The 27,810-nt window shown below is 40.3% G+C and overlaps 2 protein-coding genes and 5 non-coding genes across 7 annotated transcripts; 3 read left to right on the plus strand and 4 right to left on the minus strand.

Annotated features, from left to right (window-relative positions):
* Positions 1-210: 210 nt before the first annotated feature.
* On the minus strand, positions 211-1,089 carry LOC134290297 (uncharacterized). The gene has a single exon (XM_062857399.1). The coding sequence runs from the start codon at positions 1,087-1,089 to the stop codon at positions 211-213; it is 879 nt and encodes a 292-aa protein (XP_062713383.1).
* A 1,429-nt stretch (positions 1,090-2,518) lies between these two features.
* Positions 2,519-5,152, minus strand: LOC134290298 (uncharacterized protein K02A2.6-like). Its single transcript, XM_062857400.1, has 2 exons — positions 4,989-5,152; positions 2,519-4,408 (listed from the first exon to the last, which is right to left on the minus strand). The coding sequence occupies exon 2, from the start codon at positions 4,406-4,408 to the stop codon at positions 2,519-2,521; it is 1,890 nt and encodes a 629-aa protein (XP_062713384.1). The 5' UTR covers positions 4,989-5,152.
* Positions 5,153-14,887: 9,735 nt separating this feature from the next.
* On the plus strand, positions 14,888-14,970 carry Trnal-cag (transfer RNA leucine (anticodon CAG)). Its single transcript has one exon. It is a non-coding gene; the product is annotated as a tRNA-Leu (tRNA).
* A 440-nt stretch (positions 14,971-15,410) lies between these two features.
* On the minus strand, positions 15,411-15,483 carry Trnar-acg (transfer RNA arginine (anticodon ACG)). The gene has a single exon. It is a non-coding gene; the product is annotated as a tRNA-Arg (tRNA).
* Positions 15,484-15,975: 492 nt separating this feature from the next.
* On the plus strand, positions 15,976-16,048 carry Trnar-acg (transfer RNA arginine (anticodon ACG)). The gene has a single exon. It is a non-coding gene; the product is annotated as a tRNA-Arg (tRNA).
* Positions 16,049-16,144: 96 nt separating this feature from the next.
* Positions 16,145-16,227, minus strand: Trnal-cag (transfer RNA leucine (anticodon CAG)). The gene has a single exon. It is a non-coding gene; the product is annotated as a tRNA-Leu (tRNA).
* A 1,533-nt stretch (positions 16,228-17,760) lies between these two features.
* Positions 17,761-17,832, plus strand: Trnap-cgg (transfer RNA proline (anticodon CGG)). The gene has a single exon. It is a non-coding gene; the product is annotated as a tRNA-Pro (tRNA).
* The last annotated feature ends 9,978 nt before the right edge of the window (positions 17,833-27,810 follow it).

A 27,810-nucleotide genomic window follows, 5' to 3' on the forward strand; every position in this document is an offset into this window, starting at 1 on the left:
TCCGCTCGTATCTCTCGCTGGCTAACTATCTGTCAAAACCATCCAAGGTGTTTCATGACATCAGGTATACACCCCTTGAGATCAAGGTTTATCAATGCTTGTCAGGTAGGCTTGTCTAATACACTACAATCCCTCCTTTGAAATAAAAATGCAAATTAGTTTACAAAGTTTGGTTTTATTGCGATAGTCTTCATCTTCAATCTATGAACATCAATATGGCACGTAGTCTTGATATTTCATCGGTGCATTTCGCGTTCGCTTCATTGCTGATGATCTGCGTGAAGTTGTAGGCTGATCTGTTGAGTCTTGCGATTCTGCTTCAGGTTCAGCTTCACACTGGGTTATCGTAGGCCTAGGATCTGGAACATCTGGCGAATCCATAACATCGTCTGGATTATCTTGAACGGGTTCGGGTTCTGCAATCCTTTTCAGATGAGCTGCGCTGCGTCTGTATTGTTTACCGGTGAGCTTCGACTGGATAACAGTATCCGTTCCTTCTTTACGCTTAACAACAAACTCCTCGTTAGCAAAATCCGTATCCAATTTGTTTGCCTTGCGCATCCGTTTAGCGAGCACGGTATCACCTAGCTGTATCTCACTTTCCTTAGCATGCCGTCTTTTATCGCTGTACTCTTTCCCCTTTTCTTTGATGGCAGCATCTCTATCACGAACTCCATCATCTTCCAAAAAATTCGAAATTGTTGGGAGCTTGCTTTTAAGTTGGCGACCAAACATTAACTCTCCTAGAGCTTTGCCCGTGGTTGGATGCTTCGAAGAATGATATGTTAGTAGGTACAGTCGTAGTTCATTCCTCCAATCTTTTCCGAGCTCCTGTGAAATGCGTAATCGCTTCAAGATCGAGCGATTTTGGCGTTCAACCTCTCCGTTGGATTGAGGCCAGTACGGGATGGTATTCAGCAGCTTAATGCCATTAGTTGAGCAGAACTCCCGAAATTCTTCACATTCCGAGCTTATCTGCGGTGCATTGTCAGCTTTCAAGAAAGAGGGAATCCCGTACCGACTGAACATGATCATCAACTCTCGTGTAACATCTTTCGTGGTTGTTGTTTGCATTTCAACGACCTCCATATAGCGACTATAGCAATCAACTACGACTAACAGATGTTGCCCTTCTGGCAGAGGCCCTAAGAAGTCAAGTGCTAGTGTTTGCCAGGGGGATGAAGGAAGACGACTACGGTTCATTGGCTCTGGGGGTTCAGGTGCAGCAACTAAAGTGCAACCTCTACAACGTTTGACGAACCTTTCCACTGCCTGATCCATCTTAGGCCACCACACATTGGATCTCAGATGACCTTTCATCATCACAATACCAGGATGACCCTCATGAGCTGTATTTAGAACCTTCTCTCTCAATTTTACGGGTATGACGATTCGATCGCCGCGAAGTAATACGCCCTGGAAATCACATAACTCATTCGCAACTACCCTGTACTCTATTGGCAAGTTTTTCACATCGTTGTCCTTCAAAACTTCTAGCACCTTAAGAATCTCATCGTCTACTTCTGAAGCTTGTACTATTTCCTTCCAAGTCAGTGCTGTACAGTTTGCAGTCTGCATGACCACTTCTTGAACAAATATTTCCTCAGAAGGGTCGAACGCCTTTGGTTCCTGGACGGATAAGCGAGAAAAAGTGTCGGCAATGTTTTCATTACCTGGGACGTGTACGATATTATAATCGAAAGTTTGCAATCGCAAAACCCACCGTTCAATGCGTGCACAGGGTTTTGACCGCTTAGAAAACAGGAGTTCAAGAACTTTACAGTCAGTTAGAATATCGAATCGCCTGCCGAAAAGATAATACTGGAACCTTTCCACACTCCAAACAACAGCTAACGCCTCCTTCTCGGTTTGGCAGTAACGTCGTTCGGTTTCAGTCAACGATTTAGAAGCGAAACAGATAACACGCTGTCTGTTCTCCTTATCGAATTGGATGAGTATTGCTCCTAGGCCGGAGGGGCTGGCATCAGCTATAACAGCAGTACGGTCCTCCAAACTATAGAATCCAAGGTTACTCACTTTACTCAATGCAGTTTTGATAGCTTGAAAAGAGTCTGACTCTGTACTTGTCCATTCAAACTTAGTACCCTTGTTCAAAAGTCTGCGCAGTGGTTCATCAAGAGTAGCAAGATGCGGAATGAATTTGTTCAGATAATTGGCGAGCCCGAGAAAGCTACGTACCTCCGCTTCATTCTGAGGTTCTCGGAAAGACATCAAAGCTGCCACTTTCGACTCCGAAGGACATATCCCCTTTTCCGAGATTTGGTGCCCCAAGAACTCTAGCTCAGCCACACGAAGTTCACATTTCTCCCATCTGAGCTCGACTCCCCTGTCCTTCAATATTGCCAGAACCTGAAAACATAATGAGAAACAAACTCACTACTTAGCTTTATTTCTTCGTGCATAATTTCAAATTAAGTTTCGTTTTAGGTTCTGTTCAGTAAATTCAGTTTATTTGTGTAAAACAGAAACAAAAAAAAAACAGTCAATCATTATAAATTTAGAGTACCTTTTCAAGGCGTTTGTCGTGCTCTTCAACGTCCTTTCCCTCGACAATTATATCGTCGAGGTACCAGTAGGTACCCGTGCATCCCGCCAACATCTCATCCATAGCTTTTTGGAAAAGCTCAGGTGCGGTTACTAAACCGAAAGGCAATCGCTTGAAGCGAAACAGCCCACGGTTTGTCATGAAGGTCGTAACGTCTCGGGATTCCTCCGCTAACTCAATCTGCAGGAACGCTTCGCGAATGTCTAATTTACTCCAAATTGTTCCTCTTCCCAATCGCGCCATGTAGTCTTCCACCACCGGCATCGGATGATGTTCACGGAGGACTGCTTCGTTCACCCGCCGAAGATCGAGGCATAATCGCGGCTCACCGTTTGCCTTCCCTACGACGACCAGCGGTGACACCCAGCTAGTGGGGCCTGTTTTATGTTCGATGATGTCACGCTGCAATAGTTCGTTGATTTTGTTCGCAACTGCTTCCTCCAACGGCAACGGAATACGGCGCATCGGTTGGAAAATTGGACTAGCATCAGGGTCCATACGAATATGTGCCACAATTCCTTTTATTTTACTGAACGGCTGTAGAGGGCTTTCGACACGATTGATGTGCAAGCCAACCTGCAAAACTCCCAGTCGTTTTGCTGTCTGGTCTCCAAGGAGGCAACGTTGCCCCCCCTTGACAACGAGGAACTCAGCTTGAGTGGTCTTTACTCCGGCGGTAATGTCAGCAACGAAGGATCCCAGAATGGTCAACGGATTATTGCTGCCATACGCCATCAGTACACGGTTACTCCCTTTGGTCGACGACTTCACCGAAACTTGACTATCCTTCATTTTGATCCACGCTGTCTCGCTGATCAAATTGGCATCCGCGCCCGAATCCACCAGCATCTCTGTTGGAATACCACCGACAATACAGGTGAGTGTGTTGGATTCGTTTCCCGAGTAAAAGGCATAATACACCTTGTCGGGTGCCGCAGTTTCTTCGCATTTGGTCGCTTTTTCGATGGCTTCGTGGTTGACACTCTCGATCACTCGAATCTGCTTCTTCTCCGATGCTTCTGTACGTGCTGGCTTTCGTTTGCGACACAGCTTCTCGAAATGCCCGTAGCTTTTACAGCTGTGGCATTGCTTCCCACGTGCCGGGCACGCCAACGAACTTGATAGATGTCCTTGTCGACCGCAATTGAAGCATGTCTTCGTCAATCTCATCTTGCTTGAAGTGGTTTTTACCGCAGCGAACCGATCCCGACTTTGTGAGGCACTGTAAACGTTTCCCGTTGAACGAGGTTCCGATTGGGTGGTCGTTATCTCCACCAACTGCTGATCCACGCCTTCTTGAGCAATTCCGAGAGCTTCGATGTCCGCAAACGACAAATCCTTCAACAATATCATCCTGCGCACATCGTTCGAAGAACACCCCTCGACAACGGCATCCGTCAAATGAATGGATTTCAAAACCTGCTCGATTTCTGCACCATATTTTTCGAACCCGCACTCGGCTACTTGCTGCTTCAGACGGATGACGAAATCTGCAAATCGCTCACCGGGGTTCTGCTTCATTTGTCGGAGCTTCTTTCGTTCGGAAGTACTTTGATGTCTTGGCTCGAAGAATGCGTCAAGTTTTTCGATCGCCGCATCATACCATCGAGGAACCAAAGTGACCAGCGGGACGTGATCGTGATCTTCCAGGTTTTTGAAAACCGTCTGCAGTGCCGAACCACCTAAGTGCAACATCTTTGCACGCATAGCTTTTTGGTCCGTTACGCCGTAGGCCGCAAAATAGCACTCTAATCCTTCCTTCCACGCTTTCCATTCTCGAGCCAGCTTGCTGGCCTCGATTCTATCGCACCGGAAAGCTGGAACAGCCCGCGAATCATCCATCTGAAATACAACAATACAGATACAAAGACGTTCAGTATCAACAATTCCATACTGTTCAAATATCAACTGGCTGTTTTAGTAGTAGAACACTGATTTGTAAACAAACCGTATCAATATCGCCTACTTCTGCGACTACAAACACTGACCTAACCTCACTTGTTTGGCCATGAAGCTTCATGACGCCAACTGCTCTACTACTTCGTCTTCACATAACCTATTTCGTGAAACCCCGTTTTCACCTAAATCAGAATACTTCCGATTTTCAGAATGCATGATCATTCCGGGAAATCCCAAGGATTTCCGCCTACTCCTGGAGAATGCTTCCATTCTCCCAAACTTTGCCCCCAGGAGAATTCTAAAAATTCTCGCTAATTTAACAGGGGAAGTCCTTCCGACTTCCGCCTACGCCAGAGAATCGCCCGCATTCTCGCAAAGTTTGTCACGGAGAATTCAGCCCAATTCTCGCGTCTGCTAGATCATGCCCAATCCTTCACTTGAAACTCCACCGCAAGTGTGGTTTAGTGCGAAAAACGTTCGTGCCCCAACTTTTTCCGACATGAAAAAGTTTTCTCATATTTACCTTCAGTTTCCAATTTATCTTCGCCGCCAATTGTAATATGCGTCCGCTCGTATCTCTCGCTGGCTAACTATCTGTCAAAACCATCCAAGGTGTTTCATGACATCAGGTATACACCCCTTGAGATCAAGGTTTATCAATGCTTGTCAGGTAGGCTTGTCTAATACACTACAACGACCTTGGGAATGCAGCTCTCCTGGCACATCCATCTCCCGAAGCGAAACTGGCGCTTGAAGTTGATGCCTCTGGTACTGCGATAGGCGCCGTACTTCACCAATTCGACGAAAATGGCCTACAACCATTGGCATTCTTCTCACGCAAACTGAGCGATGCCAAACAAAGAGCCAGCACCTACGACCGAGAACTTCTGGCTATGTATGAGGCGGTCAAATACTTTAAAGATTTGATAACCGCCAGAGAATTTTGTATCTACACCGACCATAAACCTCTGGTCACTGCCTTTCAACAGCGCTCAGACCGAGCGACACCAACACAGCAACGTCATCTAAGCTACATCAGCGAGTATACGACCGACATTCGCCACGTACCCGGCGAAGCCAACAAGGTTGCTGATATGCTAAGCCGCATCAACTCGATTACCAATACAATCGATTTCGACGTCATGGCAGCTCGGCAAACCGACGATCCGGAGTTGCAGCAGTATTTGCAGTCACCACCACAAGGCACCGGCTTGATACTCAAGGCACTGAAATCACCACTATCTTCTTTGCCTATGTACTGCGACATTTCAACGACAGCGATCAGACCGTTCGTCCCAAGAGAGTTTCGAACCTCGATCATTGCAAACCTCCACAACGTCTCACACCCTGGAGTACGAGCAACAGTTCGGCTAGTCGCAGAGCGCTTCGTGTGGCCGTCTCTCCGACGGGATTGCAAGAACTTCGTCGTACATTGCATCCCGTGTCAAAAAGCAAAAGTACACAGGCACAACAAGGCACCAATACTGCAGATCGCCACCCCGAGCGAGAGATTCGCTCACGTGCATATGGACCTGATCGGACCCCTTCCGCCAGCTGATGGGTACGTATATTGTCTAACACTAATAGACAAATTCTCTCGTTGGCCAGAGATTATCCCCATCGAGAATATGACTGCAGCCACCGTAGCCCGAGCCATCATTAGTGGATGGGTTGCACGCTTCGGAGTTCCCATCCGAATCACCACCGATCTTGGCCGACAATTCGAGTCCGAGCTATTTCGGGAGCTAACCCGAGTATTGGGCATCACACACCTAAAGACGACGCCCTACCATCCACAAGCGAACGGGCAAATAGAGAGGACCCACCGACAGTTGAAGGCCGCGATCATGTGTCACTCACATATCAAGTGGACAGAATCGCTACCTATCGTTCTCCTGGGAATGAGATCCTCTCTGAGAGAAGAACTTCAAGCATCGTCAGCTGAAGCTACCTACGGGACGACACTTCGTTTGCCTGGGGAGTTCTTCACCGAAGTTCCCACGAAACCACTAACACCAGAGTTGGTTATGGACCTCAAGACGACCATGGCCAAACTTCGACCGACACCCATGAGCAACCATTCCAAGCACCAACCCTACATCCAGAAAGATTTAGCTGCTTGCTCGCACGTTTTCGTCAGAGTGGGCGCAATCAAACCGCCACTAACACCACCGTACGATGGCCCCTACAGAGTGCTGCGACGAAAGAAGAAGGTGTTTATCATCGACATCAAGGGCAGAAAGCAGGCTATCTCTGTTGATCGCCTCAAAGCAGCACACATCCAAACCACCGAACTACCAAGTCAGCCGACTGAAGCCATAACGGATAATGCGTCTCCATCGAATAGCCGGGACGTAGCTGAACCACCGCCATACAAGACAAAATCAGGACGTCATGTGAGGATTCCCCGCAGATTTTGGTAAAGGGGGGAGTAGTGTGGCGGATCACGTATAACATACAGCAAACACTCAACACATTCACACAACACCCATTCATCAATGTACACACAGTAGCTACAGAAACGATCGATCATATGTAAAATAGATTTAGTAATAAATTGACTCTTAAACCGACAACACGCAGCTCTTCACACTTAATCATGTTTATTCTTTGGTAGTTAAATTTAGAACTATCATTACAATTGATCATCACATTTCTTATTTTTGGATGTTTATTAATTCAGTTTTGAAAACGGCATTCACTTATACATCTAACGAATGACAAAGGTGTATGTCAACTTTTTTTTATGTTTCATACTGATACTATGCAATTTTAAAGTTCGCACAATATGGAAGTCCTCGACTAGGAAGGTAACAAAACATTCTTACGTACAACATAACAACATTTGATTTTGGCAGGTTGATATCTTACCGGTGTTCTCTGATCTGTAATATGTATGCTACTGAAAATCCTCCTTATGATATCACTTTTTCCAGTATACCTTGGCAATTGACATGCTCTCCAGAATCTTCCAGGTCGCTTAGATTTCCTCGTGGTGATTAACTAAGGCTGCGTAGCCAAAAATAGTGAATTTTTCCAATAATTTTATTTTCTAAAGACGTTCTACAAAGTTTTTACATTTATTTTTTCAAGTATTTCCGGAGTGATTTATTTGTCCATCAAATAGCAATACAAAAAACTTACGTCCCACGCTATGAATGGCAATTAATACAAAAATGATTGCTTTCTACATGTTTAAAAATACTTCCCCAGGGGGAGCGACACTAGTTTTACCAAGCCAAAAAAAAACCAAAAAAATCCGAAAAAAACCCAACCACAACCTGCAAAACTTTTGCGGGTTTAAGCGACTTTTTTGGTCTTTTTTTTTGCTTTTTTGAGGTTTTTTGGCTTGGCAAAACCAGTGTCGTCCCGCCGTACTTCCTTTATATTGGCGTAATGGCTAATGTGTATACAAAATGCATTCAATATTACCGCATAGTATCAAATTAAAGCATTATTTATGATACTTTTTATAATTTGGGACTTTAAGGTATGCTTCTGTTATGAAATGTAATGGTTTTCTATAGAAACCTTGATTTTTTAGGGGTTAGGCCCTTTAAAAGGGCGTAACTCAAAATTTTGTCTACCTTTTTTTTTCAAATCTGTCCAGAGGTGTAGAAATGATAAAGAAAGAGTATAGTGTTTCAGGTTTTGATGACAGAAGCATGCTTCTGTAATGAAATATGATGATTTTCAATAGAAATCTTGATATTTAAAAGGTTAGGCCCTTTAAAAGGGCGTAACTTGAAATTATGTAACTGTTTTGAGCCTATCACCATTTCATACTATTTTCTATTTCAGATGTACTATGGGGCAACCCTGTAATCGGGACGATGAAACATCCTTCTTATTTTTGAAGGGTCAAGATCGCCATATCATTCGGTATTCGGTTGCAGGTAGCCAACGTTATCCGCGTCGTTTTTCTTCGAGCCGAGTGCTGTATTGTCGCGGGTGTAGTTTCAAGGATGTTTTTGATCACCTGGCAATCATTTGACTCATTTGTCTATAACTCAGTTCAGACGCCTAATATAAAATGTGATGTTCGACAAACTTGTAGATTATTGTTTTTCCTACAATTATCACCAAGGACGCCATATTCTAGATCTTATATTTACGGCGTAAAAGTGTTAGTACTACCTACTCATACTAAACGATCGGATTTTTCGATCGTTTAGTATGAGTAGGTGGTACTAGCGCTGTCACGCCACATATATGAGAGTTTGGATATGGCGCCGTTGGTGATAATTGTAGGAAAAACACTTACCTACAAGTTTGCCGAACATCACATTTTAATATTATGCTTCTGAACTGAGTTATGGATAAATGAGTCAAATGATTGCCAGGTGATCGAAAACATCCTTGGTAGTTATGTTTTGTTTTATTTAGATGGATTGATTTTTTTTCGGATTGCCAACTTTTTTTTTACTCGTTTTACGCGATCTTGTTTTATTATTTATTTTTTATTAAATTGAGATGTTTTATGTTGTTGTTCAACGTGATTTTTTGTTTCTTTTTTTTTTCTTTTTTTGTTTTGTTATTTCTCGAGTCGCCAATTTTTTCCTCGTGTTTTAAACATTTATTGCAAAGTTCCGATGACCCTGGAGGGATCGGTTCTGCTCGGGCCTCTCACTGAGCGGAAACATAATTATTTAAACAATAAATAGAAACAAAAACCTCTTTTGATTGTCTGCTTTCAAAAGATTAATTTTTTACCAAGTAAACAACCAATGCCGTGGGTCCATCGCCAGCTTTTCAGGCGAATCCTTGACCTAGATAATACATCTCCCAACCACCCATTCCGTAGTACTTATGGGAGTGTCACTGAGTCGGAGGCCTCTTATATAAGTGCTACATCAACATTTCCTTCCCCTATCCCAAGTTACGGTAAAGATGGTCGTGGCCGGGAATAATGACATTTGTGCTTTTGGTATTCTTCCATAAGATTGGAGCAAAGTTAACTCCCCGGCTTAGTCCCGAAAAGCAATCCGGGCAAGATTAGCAAAAGGTACATGAATGTTGTTAGTATCCAATTTACGAAGAATCCCGTAACTACGCTAACGCTAACGCTAACGCTTTAGCGCAATATCGAATTTTACAACTTTTTAAAATATGGAATTTACTGAAATTCAAATATCTTGCGTTTTCGTTAACCAATTTTAAATCTTTTTCCATAAATTAAAAGCTGAATATAATACCATTCGATCATCTGAAGGCAGGTTTTGCGTCAGATTAATGAAATTCAAGATATTGACGAGTTTTAGCGACAATCTCCTTAAATTTTAGCAAAATTTCCAAAAATATTTGAAGAAATATATTTTTTTTTTTCAATAAGAGAAATACAATTTAATTCTTTCTCAACTTTTATTTGACATATATATTGACATATATCATATGTAGGCGAATTACAGTGAAAAAATCAGCTCAATAGGAGCATTGATTACGGAGAATGAGATGTGTGAAGTGAACAGCTTTGCTTAAAAATAGAACAAAAATCGATTTCAAATCAACAACCTTGTATGGGAAGTCGAAAAAATTTCGGCTCTACTGTATTTTTTTTTTCCTTCGCGTTTTTGAACTCAAGGCATGATTCTACACCAAAAACGATCATCAGCTTACCGAGTTCAAAAATGCCGTAAACTAGTTGTTTGGGACTAGCAGTTAGGCCAACATCCTGATGACCTACCCGAATTCCATAGAAGACGTTCATCACGATCTGTTATCACTATTGGAGGAAACTCAGAAGTAACTCTGGGAGAAATTTCTTACAAAACTGCTGAAGAAATGCCTAAAGAAATTTTTGGAGGAATCTCTTAAGGAAGTTATGTTGGAATTTCATGAGAAACTCAGAAAAATTTCGTTCCGAACTAAGAAATAATAATAAGAAATACCATACAAACTGAATGAATTCCGTTGAAAAACACACGAAGGAATTCCAGAAGAAGCTTTTGAAATAATCACAGAAAGAACGCCTTTAGAAGAATCCTGAAATAAATTTCCAAATGAATTCTAGAAAGGAACTGTTGGAGGAGTACTGGATGAATTCTCAGGATGAATGTTATAAAAAGCTCCTGAAGAAGTGTTAGAAGATCTCCAGTAGAGCAATTTCAAGAGGAATCCTGTGATGATATTTAGGAGCAACTCCAGATGGAATCTCAGAAAACTTCAGAGGATTCTTCAAGAAAGATTTTTTTCTGTATTCTGAGCTTCATAAAAAGTTGTTCCTGAGATTCCTTCAGGAATTTCATCTGTAATTCTTGTAGAAATTCCTTCTGGAATTTATGGAGGATATCCTTCTAGGATTTCTCGAGGAGTTTCTTCTGGGATTCAATCATTTAAAAATTTATTTTTTTAGGATTCCTCTTTCAAAGAATCCTCGACGAGCTCTACTAAGAGCTCTGGAATCTCTTAAAGAGCAAGAGTTTCTTCTAAAATTCGTAACAAGACTCCTCCAGGAACTCCTCCCGGGGGGTTTCTTCGGGAACTTCTTTAAGGATTTCTTTAGAAACTCTTCCCGGGATTCCACCTTATTCGGGATTATTTCGGGAAATCATTTCAAGTTTTTTTTTCAGAAGATCAAGAATTCCTCCCAGAATTCCACAAGAAACTCCTCCCGAAATTCATTCAGGAGTTCCCTCTGCAAATCCTGTTGATTCTTCTGTATTACCTCTGGAAGTTCATTCTGAAATGTTTCGCCAATGTTTCTCAGATGTGTATGTTTTATGGAATTTCTTATGGAATTACTCCAGCACTTCTGTATTGAATTCTTCTATAAGATTTTTATGCAATGCCCCTTTTTGTTTGTGCACTCAATCACTGGTTCTGGAGTCGTCGGATAATCTCACTTAAAGACCCGCATAGAAATTTACCGTACCTAAAACGGTTCGAAAATTAACATTACCATTATTTTGGCTGTCTCCCATTTATCATACATTCCACGTATGGTATGTTCGTTATGGTAAAACGATATTGCAGTAATTGAGTGATATTGTTACAATATCAACTAATGTCCATTTACTGTTCGAAATTACCCCACTGTGGAGAGATTTCCGAACATTAGTGGTACCATAGATGATGATGTCCATCTACTTCGTCCGGTTCGTCTGGCAGCACAGAATTCCGCGGTGATCGGTAGCCATGTTTGTTTTCGTTAGTTCATTGGAATATGTTTGTAAAGTGTTTTCTTTTAAATTTGATCTAATTTACCAGTTTAACGATCGAGAGCACAAATGATATTATACAAGGATGCGTGGTCTAACAATCTTTTGTGGAGGTAAGTGTTTCATCTTGGGTTTTCATCATTTTCCAGTGCTCCAACAAGAACGAATAACTAATCGCTAATATTTCTTTCAGAGGTGAGCTGAAGAAAGATTCCAAGCAGGAGAAATTAGATCATGCAGGGATGCTCAGCCTGAGCAAGGATCCATGACCAAAGATACCAACGACAGTTTGAAACATGGTTTTCAAGAGCAACGCACCCAAACAACACCCCAGACGACATCCCAAAGGAGATTCCGAAGCAAGGCAGTGTCTTTTATGATGAACCTTTCCAGTAATTAAATGTATCTTTGAACTAAATTGGTATGAAGAAAATAAATCTTAATTGATTATTATTCAGTTAATTGAGTGTGTTTTTTTTTCGAAGTTAAATTAATTTCAAATTTATACCAATCCCCCAAACGCACGCTCTATCCGTAACGGTTAAAATATATTGAAACCATAGCTCGTACTATTTCGTGGCCGATGCATGAACCATACTGGCTACGTTTTCGTTACAGTTGGTTAACAAAATTCCTATGGAGAAATCGAGACGGTAAACATTCTTAACGACCCGTTTCTCATATGGTCGCATCTCTGAAAACTGTAATCAATATGGTCGAAACTTTATCCCAGTACAGTCCGTCTATGGTTTCTCAAACCATATCCATTATTGTTTTAGGTGGAACATAAACAGTTGTGTATGTGGTTCTGTTACGGTTTTGGTTTATGCGGGGAGTTGAACTCGCGAAGTATAGAGAGGTTTATTGGCACTTAAATTTGTTCACAATAGTTCACTATGCAAACACTCGACTAAATGGATCGAAATATGGACCGTACCACTTGGTGTTTTATTTTAGACTGACTGTGTACAATTTTACAGAGTGGCTGCTGACCGCGTGCGATGTTTTCTGGAAATCGGTTTTCTACCTGCGGTCGGCTCTATCGTCGATCGTGAAGCGATCGATACAGCAAATATGAAATGGAATGATCATTTGTGTTGGATAGCACGATACAACTCTAACTGCTATCAGTATTGCTCGGACACTAGCTATACCTTATTGACCTTGTTGTGTTGGTCAGTCGATTAGAGCTTGTAGTAAGTAATCAAAATTTTAGTATCGCTATTTGGCGCAAACAGCCCCCATGACTTCCTTCAGAAATTCATCCAACAACTTCGTAAGAAATTTCTTCTGCAGTTTTGCAAGGATTCGCCTAACAGTTCCTTCTAGGCTTTCTCCTCTAGTCATGCCAAGAGTTCTATCTGGGAATTTCTTCTCGGAATCGATCTCGGAATCCCAGAAACAAAATTTCTGAAGGCATTCCAAAAGGAGGAGTCTTCTAAAGAGATTTCTGATGGAACTTCTGGAGTAATCGCTGCAGGAATTGCTGGAAAAAGCTTGGAACGAATAACTAGAGAAGCTCGTGCAGAATTCTTAGAAAAAACTCCTATCATAAAACTGGTCACCCTTATGCAGGCTTGATAATCCTCCTCGAAATCAAAAGAGTTTTGCAACATGCTCTAGAGCGGTGTTTTGCTTTTGCCTCGTCGCGAGGGAGCGAACGAACACCAAACAGAGAGGCATTAAAACTGAGCGAGGAAGAGGGGAACGAAAAAAGAGCCGATGATTATTTCGGGTTTTTGAGTGTGATTTTCGCCTCGAGAGTCTTTCTTTGTATGGGAGTGGAACTCGCGAGTGCTTTTTGAGTGTGAGTGGACGTGAGAAACACAACAAGAAATTATGAGTGTTGGACGAACTCCTCGATGCGCGGCAAGCTCGCACTCGCTGCTGTTGAGGATTTGCGTTGTGATTTCTGAGTTTTATTTTCACTCCTCAGAAAATCGCCGAAATCGCTTCCTCATTTTCTCGCGAGGGAGTTTCTGTCAAGCCTGCCCTTATGACGAAATAAAAAAAATACTGGTCTAATTGTTTTCGATGTACTACAAACACACTAATGCCGTTTTTCTTTTTTAACCTGGGTTGGAACTGGATTGGCGGAAAATGTGTAAACAAACAACGTCAAACAAACTTTAGTACAAGCGAAACCGAAATCGGGTTGGGGTTGAAACTGTGATCTGATCCAGTTCCAACCCAGGTTGGAACTGGATAATAAAGAAAAACGGCATAAGACTAAATATTCTTCATTACACCAACAAAGCCAGCCATGAAAATGTTTGACACTTCTCCGGTAATTTTGACAGATCACCACCACACACATGCACGAAAAAGACGGATCATGTATAGAGGCTTGCAGCAAAAACCTAACCTCATCGAATTCTCATACGATTTGTAAACATTGCCCTGAAATTTTTTTTGAGGCCAAGGACGGCTTCATAGACCGACACCGAAGGAAAGAATGAGAAGGAGATAATGATGACGTCAGCGTGCAAGCGCTCATTCATGATATTGTTGCCGTCCTTTTCATGCTCCTGTTAAATCTGTCAAGCCCAAAAAGGTAAAATATAGTGGTACATAATGATAACTAGAGTAATTTCTTCAAGAATCTCTCAATATATTTCTAGAATTTGTTCAGACAGCTCCTGCTGGTATTGTGGATTTACCGGTTACTTGAATTCTACCGGTTACTTGAGTAGCCGTTAGAAAGTAGCCGTTTTCATATAAAAATCAACTTGATTGTCAAAAATTGAATGTCGCCGAATAGCTAGTGGCAACGAGGAATGGCGCATACAATAAAAATGTTTAAAAACATTTTTAAGTTACTCTTTCATAAAACGGCTACTTTTGAGGCCATACTGAAGCGACCGGTAGAATACAAGTAGCCGGTAAATCCACAATATTGATTCAGAATGTTCCTTCCTCGAAAACGTCAACAAGTTAGGTATCCGCAGAAATGTCTGTGATATGTTGCATTAGTATATTTGTTAATATTTTTTTAAAAAAGCGTAAGCCCCCAGAATATTTTGAAAATTTCCAAGAGAAATGAAAATAATGTCTGCATATCCTTAAAAATATGATAAGAATTTTCTTGCAATATTTTTCTTGGTCAGTTCATTTATATATTTCCCTATAGGATTCTTCCAAATATAAAGAGTACCTAGAGATTTTTTTTTGTTGACTAAGAAATCCAAACACAAAATGCTAAAATAATATTTTTTAAGAAATAATTAAAAACGACAATTTTATTTTACATGATTTTAACCAACCAGTCAGGATGGCCGAGCGGTCTAAGGCGCTACGTTCAGGTCGTAGTCTTCTCTGAAGGCGTGGGTTCGAATCCCACTTCTGACAAGGACGCTTTTTGTGTATCTAATCTGGTTCAGGCATTATGACCCGGGGCCTGACCTCTAAAATAACAGAGCTTGCTGACGTTTATTCACCTCTCTCTTTCAAGGCAGGCGGGATAGAATTTGTTTTCATCGGGAAACCTTTCCTGATGACAACAAATCCTATTCCGCCTGCATGTTTGAAAGAGAAAGGTGAATAAACGTCAGCAAGAAGCTCTATTTGTCAAATCTTCGTTACACCAAAGTAAATCTAACCTGGAAATGTTTGACAATTCTCAGGTAAAATTTTGACAGGTGTAACATGAATAAGAAAAGGATGCAGCTCTAGATCGAAGTTAAGTAGAAGATGTTTTCGTCTTTGTTGTGTGTGTGTGATCTGTCAAATGACCTGAGATATTTTGAGATTTTAGGTTTCGTGATGTAAATGAAGAATTCAAAATATATCGATCCTGCCAGGAGTCGAACCTGGAATCTTCTGATCCGTAGTCAGACGCGTTATCCATTGCGCCACAGGACCTTGATATCGGTAAAGAAGAAATAAGGAAAGCTTCATTTCCCGACATTCAACACCATTTTGTGAACATATTTACGGGTTTTTAGATTTCACTTACACGACATGAAATACCATGGAAATGTGACCGTACCAGTTGTACTAGACGAATATTTGTTTGCACAAAAATGGCTTCAAAACCTTTCATTCCAACAGTTGATCCGCCATCTTGAAAGTTTTATTTACACACGATTTCAAAGGCGTTCATTTTTTTATGTTCAGAAACTTATTCAACTGATTAAGTATGAAATGCTTTCTAAAAGTTTGTAAAACAAAAGAAAACATATTCTAACTTTTGTTTGCTGTTTTTTTTATTTATGTATTTATTTTTTTTTTATTATGAAATGGTCCATCTTATTTCTACTCACACGACCAAACGAACTAAGACAAAGCAAAAGTCGCATTCAATTCAGTATTCAAAACTTCTGCTCAGAATATTTTTACCTCAAAAACATCGAAGGTCCTGTGGCGCAATGGATAACGCGTCTGACTACGGATCAGAAGATTCCAGGTTCGACTCCTGGCAGGATCGAATTATTTTTAGAATTTGAATTGCCGCCTTATTGAACTTTCGTTCCAACAACCAAATGATCGCTAAACAGAGAAACTTGCACAACAAAAAGACTCATGTCAGAAGTGGGATTCGAACCCACGCCTTCAGAGAAGACTACGACCTGAACGTAGCGCCTTAGACCGCTCGGCCATCCTGACTTAAAACTTAATGAACGAGGGCTCAAAAGTTGTAGATTTGAATGAATAATTTCGATTTTAGAATTAACTAGATTTGAGTAATTTGTTTAAAGAAGTTTTTCAGTATTTACGAGTAATGAAACCGATTTATGTTTAATCTGACTTCAAGCATTTTGGAAATGCCTTCCTTACCCGCCGGCTAGTACTATTATGATTAACAATTTAAAAGCAAAACAAACATCCTCACAATCAGTGGGTACCGCACACTGGCCCTCCAACACGCTCACGGGCATCAATCTCTTATTTCTCTATCGTATAGGTATGGTATACAATGCCTGTGTACCGCACTCGCCCCTCGTCTGAGCTATAACAAGATTTGCGCGATAAACCACTCCTCAATAAAACGGTGTGCGGCGAGCATTCTTCTTCCCGGGAAGACCACCTCGGAGATTGCTGACCTATCCCACAACCAACTCCACCGCTTCTCAGTAGTATGACTTCGAAGATTTGCTGTTTTTTCTTCTCGTCGTTTGGCTCAAGTTGTTTCCCCTAGTTAAACTTAAACAAAACCACGAACGCGCGCCGCGATTGTTTTATTTGATTTAAGTGCTCGTGGTTAAGTAACAGAGTGGTTCAAATGTTGAGAAAGTGGTGAAATTAGCTACTTACATACTTACTTACTTACTTACTTACTTACTTACTTACTTACTTACTTACTTACTTACTTACTTACTTACTTACTTACTTACTCACTTACTTACTTACTTACTTACTTACTTACTTACTTACTTACTTACTTACTTACTTACTTACTTACTTACTTACTTACTTACTTACTTACTTACTTACTTACTTACTTACTTACTTACTTACAACTAGCACCAGTTTTTGTATCACCCTTTTGAAGTCTGTTAATAAAACTTGCTTAGAATATGCAATATGATCCGGACTCTTCGCCATGTGACCCTTACCTATCTGATAAGTACAGTTCCTACTTGCGCTAGTAGATCTACTTTTATTAACCAACTTGAAGTAGGTAAACGTTAGTTATCAATTAGAATAAGATTACATGTAGGTACAAATTTAGAATGTGATGCTCTAGTGGCTTTCGATGTCTTCCTTTCCTCTCCACTCTAGTTCGTGTGTATTCCAACAACCTCAGCAACGTGTTATCGCCGCAAAGACTCAAGCTCATAGCACGAGGGGCACGTTTACGCGCAACGATATTGCTTATTATTCGTCCCCACGCGTTCTTCGTTTCCACTCCGCACCGCACCGCATCGACACAGCTTGGCTGGCGAGAACTTGTTTACGTTCGGTATTTGCACTGACTGACTGCCGCATCGCATGTCGAGGTAGGTAAACGTCTGACCTTACAACCAAAGCTGTGACGCTGTGAGTTGTGCTGATGAGTGTGAAACTTCAAAACGGAATTCAATGCGTCGATATGTGTAGAGAGGTAGGTAGAAGTGTATGATGAAGCGCGAAATTCCTATCGATGATGGACATGAAGAAGTGGAAACTGTTCGGTTGTGAGTGCCCCCCTTCCACGGTGGCTCGTTGGTCTAGGGGTATGATTCTCGCTTCGGGTGCGAGAGGTCCCGGGTTCAATTCCCGGACGAGCCCGTGTGATTCTTTTTTGGGGGAAATTTTGATTGGAGATTTTATGATGGTCGTAAACGGAAATCATTTCGGATTTAACAACTCCGCAACGGCGCATTCCACTGATGCTGTTTCGATGCAATTTTGGTTCTTTTATGACTGCGCTGTTTATGATTTATGGTTGTTGCTTGAATGTATACGCGAGCGTATGGTAAAGAGCTCTGCGGTAAAAGGAATGTTTTTCTTATCAAAGAATATTTCATCCCTCATCGCGGATATGGCTCGTAAAGTGAAAGCTTCAAGATGTGGGTCGTTAAGGACGCAACATCTTATATGACTTCGCTTTATAACTGCAATGTTTCAAAGTGCAGACAAACAGACGTAACACAAGGTGCTAAAATGTAAAAAACATTTATGTACCGTCAAATGGGGTAACTTGCAACACTTTTCGACTTTGAATCAATATCATTGAGAATCTTACCATTTGAAACATACTGTAAAGCATCGTGTACACTAATTACCACGAGTAGAACACTATGCACAACTTCATTTACCAAAATACGTTGCCACCTAATCAGGAGGAGTGAAATATATGCTTGTTGCAAGTTATCCCATCTGTGGGGTAACTTGCAGCACATGATATGAAGCTAAGTTAGTCACCATTAAATTGCACTAACATTCTAGTTCTTGGTCATATTATAAGTTTTTTATGTAATGCTTTGAAAAGATGTGCACTGGCCAATTCCAATATGATTTTTCATTAAAGGGTTGGTAGTTATTTCAAGCGTGAGAATATCGCTTCACAGCAGGTCTTACGTCCCTCAATTATGAAATATTTATGAATCTCAAGACTCAATACTAGTTACAAAATGTCAACAATGCTTAATTAAATTTGCTGGAAAGGTAAAGTAATTCATGTTTTTGTGATTTTCAGTCTAAAGTGGTGTTTGACTACTTCAGCTAAAATAATATGATTGAAACACCCATTCAACTATTTACAAAGTTTAAAGCCGTCAATTTGGGCATTCTATTGAAATAATTTACTCTTTCTAGGTTCAGAATAGATGTTGATGTCTTAGAGCGTTTATAAACTGAAATATGAATGAAGTTTCAAAATATCAAGACTTTGATTGAAAACAACTTTAAAAAAAATGGTAAAATTGAGCCGACATTTGAAAATGAGCACATCACGTAATTAATAAATGATGCATTTCGATTATTTATATCCGAAATATCGTGAAATGAAAATAAATCTTAAAAAGTTTTATTAATTTCAACTGTTGCAAGTTACCCCATATTGATTGTCGAATAAAATAATGATTTTTTACAATACTTAGTCGATGAGTTTATCAAACTTTTATCGTTCAGCTAAGCTTACTACAAGGTAGCCTAACTGCAACCAAGGTCATCAGACTTATCGATCTTACCATAGGAGAGAGGCAAGGCACGATTTTCATACTTGTATTTATGGCATAAAATGAGCAAAACGTTTTAACGGTGCAGCTGAACAATAAACAAAGAAACAAAACTATTTTTTTCATTGAAACGATCTTAGGTACACATAATTTTGTTAACCGAAAAAGTGGAGCATACTTGCTTTCATTATTATGAAAAAAATACTTCACATTTAATGTATGTCATCGTGTTGCAAGTTACACCGCTGTTGCAAGTAACCCCGTTTGACGGTAATTAAAAATCTTTTTTTTTAAGAAATTGATTCTTATATTTTCCAACGAAATTCTCAAGCAATTCATCAAGAGATTTCTCCAAAAGTTCATCAATTCTTTTTTTTTTTAATTTCTTTCATCCTCCACGATTTTTTTTTAAAGTTTACTCAGAAATTATTTCAGGCATTCCTCAACATATTTTCTCAGAAGCTCAACTAGGAGTTACTGTAGGAGTCCTCAAGGAGTTCCTCTATAAGTCACTCCAAGATTTTTTTAAGGAAGGCCTCTTAGAAAATCCCAATTTAGAGTTCCTGCAGATCTATGCAGATTCTATACCTACATATAGGAGTTTCTACAGATTGTTTACTAGGAGTTTCTTTAGAAATTGCTAAAAAAATATGAAAGTCTGAGTTCTTTCAGGAGTATTTGTTGTATTAGTTTCCAAAGATATCCTAGTATTTTTTTCTTAAATTCCCTCAGTAATTAATGCATGGAGGATAAGAGTTTGATTAGGGAATACTGCAGCATTATCTCCAGGAATTCTTCAAAGGTTCGAGAAGAACAACCTTCTAGAAGTTTCTACTAGGATCTCTAAGAGTTACTTCAGACATTCAGTCTTCTAAAAGTTTCTCTGAGAACCCCTGCAGGGATTCCTTCAAGATTTTTTTTCGCGAATTTCTTGGAATTTCTCCGGCAATTTCACAATGATTTAGTTTAGGAATTTATTTCAGTGTTTTTTTTTTCAGAAGTTCCTCCAGAAATTTCTTTAGGAAATACTTCAGGAATCAAACCTTGCTCATTGCTGAAGATCCCTGATGAAATTTTTGGACGAATCACTGTAGAAATACCTGAAGAATTCTTCAAAAAAAAACTCTTAGAGAAATCACTTAAGAAATTTTCTTAAGAGATTCTGAAAATGTTCCTGAAGGAATTGTTGATGGAATTTTCAAAAAAAAACATGGAGGAATCCCTGAAGAAAGTCCTGGATGAATTCCTGAAGAAGCTCCCAGAGAAACCCTTGAAGTCATTTCTAAAGGAATCTAGCAAAGAATTTCTGGAGGGGTGTTTGAAGGAATGCTTTAGACACTTTTTGAAGAATTCATGAATGAAATTTTGAAAAAATCCTTGAATAAACTCGAGGAGGAACCCTGACAGAACTTTTTTGTGCCTCTCAGAAAAAAAATTTCGGAAGAAGCCCCGAAAGAACTCGTGGAGAAGTATCTCAGAAATCCCGGAAGAAATTCTTGGAGAATTTCTTGAAGGCCGTTTATTTTTAGGTGATTCTGAAAAAAACCTGGAAATTCACCCCTGAAATAATAGAAACTTTGATGGTTCCTTGCAGAAATACTCTGAGTGATCCGTGTAGTAGTTTCTTGAAGAATTCATGAAGAAATATTTGAGAAAATTTCTGACAAAACTCTTGGTGGAATCCTTGAACTAATCCCTTAGATTTCCTGAAAATACATATACCAAAAATCAGTTTTAAAGAGATTTTTTAGAAATATTTTTTTAGCAGCTAAGCAACTGTTTGGCAGCTCCGTCCAATACAAAATCTGCCGAGGGGTGATTCGCTCCCATACAGTACAACTTCAAGTTGTTTTTATATATGTAGGTTCCCGGGCACCAAAACCATGAAATCTTTGATGTAAGCTCAGTTTGGGATGCAGATTCAGAATATAAAATTATCTCAACACCGTTAACCCTAAAAGGGATACCTGGGGTCCATTGGACCCCAGGCGCTTTCAGAGCTCGTCTTTGATGGAACACACTCAGCGAGGTGGCGAAACTGAGGCCATGAAGGTATCCCTTTTAGGGTTAAAGAAGCCGATTTGTGAAGGAATTTTTCAAAATAGGATTACTCACTTATAACTTCTCATTTTTCACTCCTCAATACTTCACACTCACTCATCATTTTTAATTTCTCATTTTGCAGAGCTTACTATATGTATTATCGTCGCACCACCAAATCGAAGTCGTCGCTAGAAGCACATGCGAAGTTGCAGCTGCGAAGTAAATTTGAATCTATTTTTTCTGTTACGCATCATTAAGCTAATTAAGAGCAACAATATGCACTAATCTAAATTGAGTTGCGACATTTCTAAGTAGGTTAAAAATCAATTTTCGCACGTTCGATTACTTTGTATTTCGACCAAAAGCATAATATTTCTGACTTTAAATTCTTGTTTTGAAAACTTATTTTCCTCTCGCTCCTCACCTCTCACTTTTTACTGTTCAATCAAGAGTGGGCACAATTTATTCCTCTGTTCTCACTATGCACTTCATCGCTCTCATAACCCCTTTAGCTTTCACTATTCATTTCTTACAGTTCATTGATAACTATTCACTGCTCACTTCGCACTCCGCACTCTTTGCTTCTCACTTTTTACAGCTAGCTTCCACTGCTCAATTCATAACTCCTCACTGCTCACATGTCACTTATCATTATCCACTGTTCACTCCTCACTCCGAACTACTCACTTCTCAATCCTCTTTTATTGCCAATCAGTTCTTCCTCTACACTGTTCATTTCTCACTGGTCACCCCTACGACTCACTGCCAATGAATTTAATGCTTTGGCTGATTTCCTACTTTCCGCATTGATCAATGTGGCTACTATGCGCTAAAAAACGCTAAAAACTTATCACAAAAATTTGGTATGGCGAATAGCATCTAAAGGCAAATTTCTCGCAGTGCAACACATTATTCGAAAAAAAAACACTCGATACCGGTTCTGCACAATGATAACTGCTTTGGTTTCTATCAAATATTTTTTTACGGGGAAAGCTTTTCATTTCAAGTAATATGAGTTTAGAAGATTTTCGCCATACAAACTAAAATGGATTTATTCCTGCTGACAACTGTGAACGCGCTCCATGCGGGTAATCTATTTCTCACTGCTTCACATTCGTCGTTCTTCATTTAAAATTTATCCTTCTCCACTGCTTACTTCTCTCATATGACTATTGGCTGCTCACTTCTCACCTATTCACGCTCCTCACTGCTGACTCCTCAATCACTCTTGTTCTTGTCGTAACGTGTCAATTAGGTCAAAGCATGCTTCTTCCACATGTATGACCTGAAGGGTTCCTCTGTCAATGATTTCTCCAATACAAAAAGTTCCTGGACCTACCGTGAATTGAACCCGCCCCACTCAGCGAGGCCATGCTGTAAAGCCACGCGTTTATAACTGCGCCTATAGGGGCCCTCAATCACTCCTCACCCCTTACTCGTCACTGCTCAGTCCTTGTTACTTACTCTTCATCCTCACTACATCACTTATGATTCCTTACGGTTAACTTCTCATTTTTCGCTGCTTACTCTTCACAGCTCTTCACTTCTCTCCTCTCTCGTCACTACTCACATCTCACTCGTTGATGCCTACTACTTACTACTTCTTACTCACTATTCGCTCTTCACTGCTCACTACTTACTCTTCACTGCTCATGTCGCACTGATCACTTCTTGCAACCATGCACTACTATCTTCGCACTCGTAACTGTTTCTCACTCCTAGAAGCTCACTTTTCTCTTAAATATTTCTGCGTACACCCTGAAACGAAATAACACAGGCTTGTGTACAATCTATCAATCTACTTTATCGATCGTGTTGCTGTCCTTTTCATGCTCATGTTATATCTGTCAAAATGACATGAGAGTTGTCAGTCGTTTTGAGGTTAGGTTCGTTGGTGTAATAAAGAATATTCAAAATTCTTTTGTAAGAATTCCTGTTGGAGTGCTTGGAAGACTTTTGAAAGCATTTCCTGGCACACCTCATTATCAGGCACACCTTATCGCATCAACCTGTTCATTAATTTATGAAACCAGATGAAACCTTCTGACTCGCATCCTGCCCTGCCGTTAAAACAAAACAACTCACCCCCAGAGGGCATCCCTCCAGCAGCCAGATGTTGAGGTCATCTGCGCAGCAGCGCATCGTCAACATCAAACTAGGTCACCGACGGGCTGGAATGACATCCCACATGCATTCGACGAGTACCCCGCATTCTGTCATCGTTCGATTCGACCATAATACATACCCCTTACCTACTTGAACGAGTTGTGGTGCATCGTAAATATTTTATTATCGAAAGCAGCTAGGTTCTGTATCGCTGCAACAGCTTTATGGCGTTTTATTGCAAAATTTCATATCCCATTTAATTTCCTGTGCACGCGAAGCTGGGGTGCGACTCAGGGATGGCAAAAATACTTTTTTCGCTTTTCCGTTCATCGATACTGGCAGTAAAATAAAAACAAAACAACGGCAGCACCAATACCATCAGACGCCGCGCCTACGGCAGTCAAGCAGACGCTTGATGGTTTTCGCCTCCCCACGAAAATATTTATGAGCAGTCATGCTGAGGCGGGTGATTGCGAAAAATGTCAAATATTTTCAACTGCTAATAACTCACTTGTTTTAATAAATAATTGTAATCGATTTGCACAAATAGCTAGAGCACACTCCTAGCTTTGTGATGCATGTAAAGAAGTTTGTCTAGAAGCGGTTTGAAACGCAAAAAAATGCGAAAACGGGAAAGACAGATTTTTTTGTCGTCGTTGTGCTCGAGTACTGGCGCTCTCGCTCTTGGAAACCGTTTCGAGGAAGAAGGCTGCAGGAAAAAAAAATGTTATGACATTTATTTTTCGAACAGTTTGAGTTTGGCTGGGCCTATGATGTTCGTGTGGAAAAATGTCAAATGTACAGCCGGTAACCGTTTTTTGCAGTACATTTCTCATCCCTGGGTGCGACCATATATTATTTTACAGAGATACGGGGGTTATAAGCAGTTATGGGCGTTTCTCGTGCAAACAATTTTTTGTGTAGATTAAATTTTGACTTTTAAGTCTGATGCGAATACCTATGTATGTATAACAATTTAAAATTGCAACATTGCGAAATACTTAAGATTTTTCATTACGTAACGAAATCATTTGGCATACCACACACACACACGCAAGATAAAGACAAAACATTTATGTATTACTAGCTGTCCCCGGCAGAGCTGCCACATTACCTGTATTCCGTGCACGAAAAAAGTTGGCACTCCCTCGTTTATTTTGCTACCTCAAAGTATTTTACTAGGACTGAAAGCTTAAAAATAGTTCCAAAAATATACTATTTTTTGAGTTAATAAACTTGTTCCATTGCCTTGCGGTTCAAAAATAAATGAGGGGGTGCCAATTTTTTTTTTCGTATACAACCCTGTATGTGGCAGCCCTGGTCCCCGGCAAACTTTGCTTTGCCTATTGCGTTTTTTGACGTTTGAAGTCCCTAGCCAAGCCCAAGTCCCCGTTCAAAATGTGTGAAAACCCATTTTTCAAAAACTCTCAATTTTCCGATGTTTTTTGTCTCATAAACCTTCCTTGGGTGAAAACTAACAGAACAAAACTTAGATGACCCCAATCGGACCATCCGTTCGCTAGTTATGCGCGGTCCCACGTATGCCACTGCATTTATATATATATATATATATATATATATATATATATATATATATATATATATATATATATATATATATATACAGGGTGTTTGGTTCCGGGTTTTGGATATTTTCAGGGCTGATAGGTCTTGATGAGACATGAAAAAGTTCCCATGGAACATAGGGTCGGAAATCACTGCTAAGTGAGTTAATCACATTTTAAGTTTTTAATTTTTGGTTATCTTTGAAGTCCTATATCTACTAAACTATCAATCGTACAAACTTTCTCAGCGCACGAATTAAAAGCTAATTACTTCTACTTTCTTAGCCTCTTGGACGTAAACTTTGTAAAAATAGTTTAAAGGGCCTTAAATTGAAAAATAATGCAAAATTGGTCGAAAAAATCGACTCTTTTTTGGACATTTTTGATGATTTAAATATGAAAATAAAGCTTTTGTTAAAAAAGTTCTTCTACAAAACATGCACGAACTTGTTCCCTAAAAATGTTTCTTTGACACCAAAACTCTATCTTTTGTAGTTAAGCCAAAAAATGTTTTTGAAAATAACGTTTCAAATTGCATTAACTTCATGCCAAAACAATGGTCATCACCCTATCCGTCGTGCGTTCGTGTGCTGTTGCTCCACGGCATGAGGACGACTACTGCTGCTGGCTTGGCTGCTGGTGATGTCATCGCATACAGAAAACGAGCTCGCACATTTGTCGCGTCACATCTCCGCCTGTGGAATCATTCGAGGCGGAGTTTGGATTTGCGCATACTAAGTGCGACGTGCAGTTAACTTGTTTTTCGACGGAGCGAAAGGAAAGCGCCGACGAAAGTGTATTTACCACCAGGGTGCGAGGCCGCCATTTTTAAGAAGACAACACCTTGTATGTAAACATTTGTGTATCCACAAAGGATTCCATTGTGGATACACGATAGATGTTGGCTCCTGTCAGATGCATTAGGTGGGATTAGGGTTGCCACATACGTGGTATTTACAAGAGCAACCATTTAAATCCTTCGCACTCGTAGCTCTGCTGCGGTGCTGTTCAGATGGGGGGGGGGGGTCTGTGCGTGCGGCAATTTAGAGCATGCACTTATTTGATGCATTTCATTTTTTTTTGTATGATGTGCAAGGATAATGATTCTTCTTATTTCTTGCATAACATTCCCACTGGGACAGAGCCTGTTTCTCAGCTCAGTTGTAAAACATACAGCAATAAATTCCTTTGGAACCAATCATGGGGGATCCTTGGGAAATGATACCTTTGGGGAATCTAATCAACAAGTTGGACATTTTAGGAGAAGTTGGGGATTTTTAAGGGACATTGGGGATTTTTAGGAGATATTGGGAAGGGGTAAAGGGAACTTAGGAATCATGGGGTCCTTGAGAAATGATACCTTTGGGGAATCTAATCAACAAGTTGGCCATTTTAGGAGATATTGGGGATTTTTAAGGAATATTGGGGATTTTTTCGAGAGATTAGGTAGGGTTAAGGCAACTAAGGAATCATGGCGGTCCTCGGAAATGATACCTTTGGGGAATCTAATCAACAAGTTGGCCATTTTAGGAGATATTGGGGATTTTTAAGGAATATTGGGGATTTTTTCGAGAGATTAGGTAGGGTTAAGGCAACTAAGGAATCATGGCGGTCCTCGGAAATGATACCTTTGGGGAATCTAATCAACAAGTTGGACATTTTAGGAGAAGTTGGGGATTTTTAAGGGACATTGGGCATTTTTAGGCGATATTGGGGAGGTTAAAAGGAACAAAGGAATCATGGCGGTCCTTGAGAAATGATACTTTTGGGGAATCTAATCGACAAGTCGGACATCTTTGGAGAAGTTGGGGATTCTTAATGGACATTGGGGATTTAAGGAGATACTGGGGATTTTTAAGGAACACTGGGGATTTTTAGGAGATATTGGGGCGGGTAAAGGGAACTTAGAAACCATGTGGGTCCTTGGGAAATGATACCTTTGGGGAATCTAATCGAAAAGTCGGACATTTTAGGAGAAGTTGGGGATTCTTAAGGAACATTGGGGATTTTTAGGCGATATTGGGGAGGGTAAAAAGAACTTAGGAATCATGGCGGTCCTTGAGAAATTATACCTTTGGGGAATCTAATCGACAAGTCGGACATTTTAGGAGAAGTTGGGGATTCTTAATGGACATTGGGGATTTAAGGAGATACTGGGGATTTTTAAGGAACATTGGGGATTTTTAGGAGATATTGGGGCGGGTAAAGGGAACTTAGAAACCATGTGGGTCCTTGGGAAATGATACCTTTGGGGAATCTAATCGAAAAGTCGGACATTTTAGGAGAAGTTGGGGATTCTTAAGGAACATTGGGGATTTTTAGGCGATATTGGGGAGGGTAAAAAGAACTTAGGAATCATGGGGTCCTTGAGAAATGATACCTTTGGGGAATCTAATCAACAAGTTGGCCATTTTAGGAGATATTGGGGATTTTTAAGGAACATTGGGAATTTTTTCGAGAGATTAGGTAGGGTAAAGGCAACTAAGGAATCATGGCGGTCCTCGGAAATGATACCTTTGGGGAATCTAATCAACAAGTTGGACATTTTAGGAGAAGTTGGTGATTCTTAAGAGACATTGGGGATTTTTAGGAGATATTGGGAAGGGGTAAAGGGAACTTAGGAATCATGGCGGTCCTTGAGAAATGATACCTTTGGGGAATCTAATCAACAAGTTGGACATTTTAGGAGAAGTTGGGGATTCTTAATGGACATTGGGGATTTAAGGAGATACTGGGGATTTTTAAGGAACATTGGGGATTTTTAGGAGATATTGGGGCGGGTAAAGGGAACTTAGAAACCATGTGGGTCCTTGGGAAATGATACCTTTAAGGAATCTTATCAACAAGTTGGACATATTAGGAGAAGTTGGGGA

The sequence above is a fragment of the Aedes albopictus genome, chromosome 3, assembly GCF_035046485.1.
Source record: "Aedes albopictus strain Foshan chromosome 3, AalbF5, whole genome shotgun sequence".
NCBI classification, from domain to species: domain Eukaryota; kingdom Metazoa; phylum Arthropoda; class Insecta; order Diptera; family Culicidae; genus Aedes; species Aedes albopictus.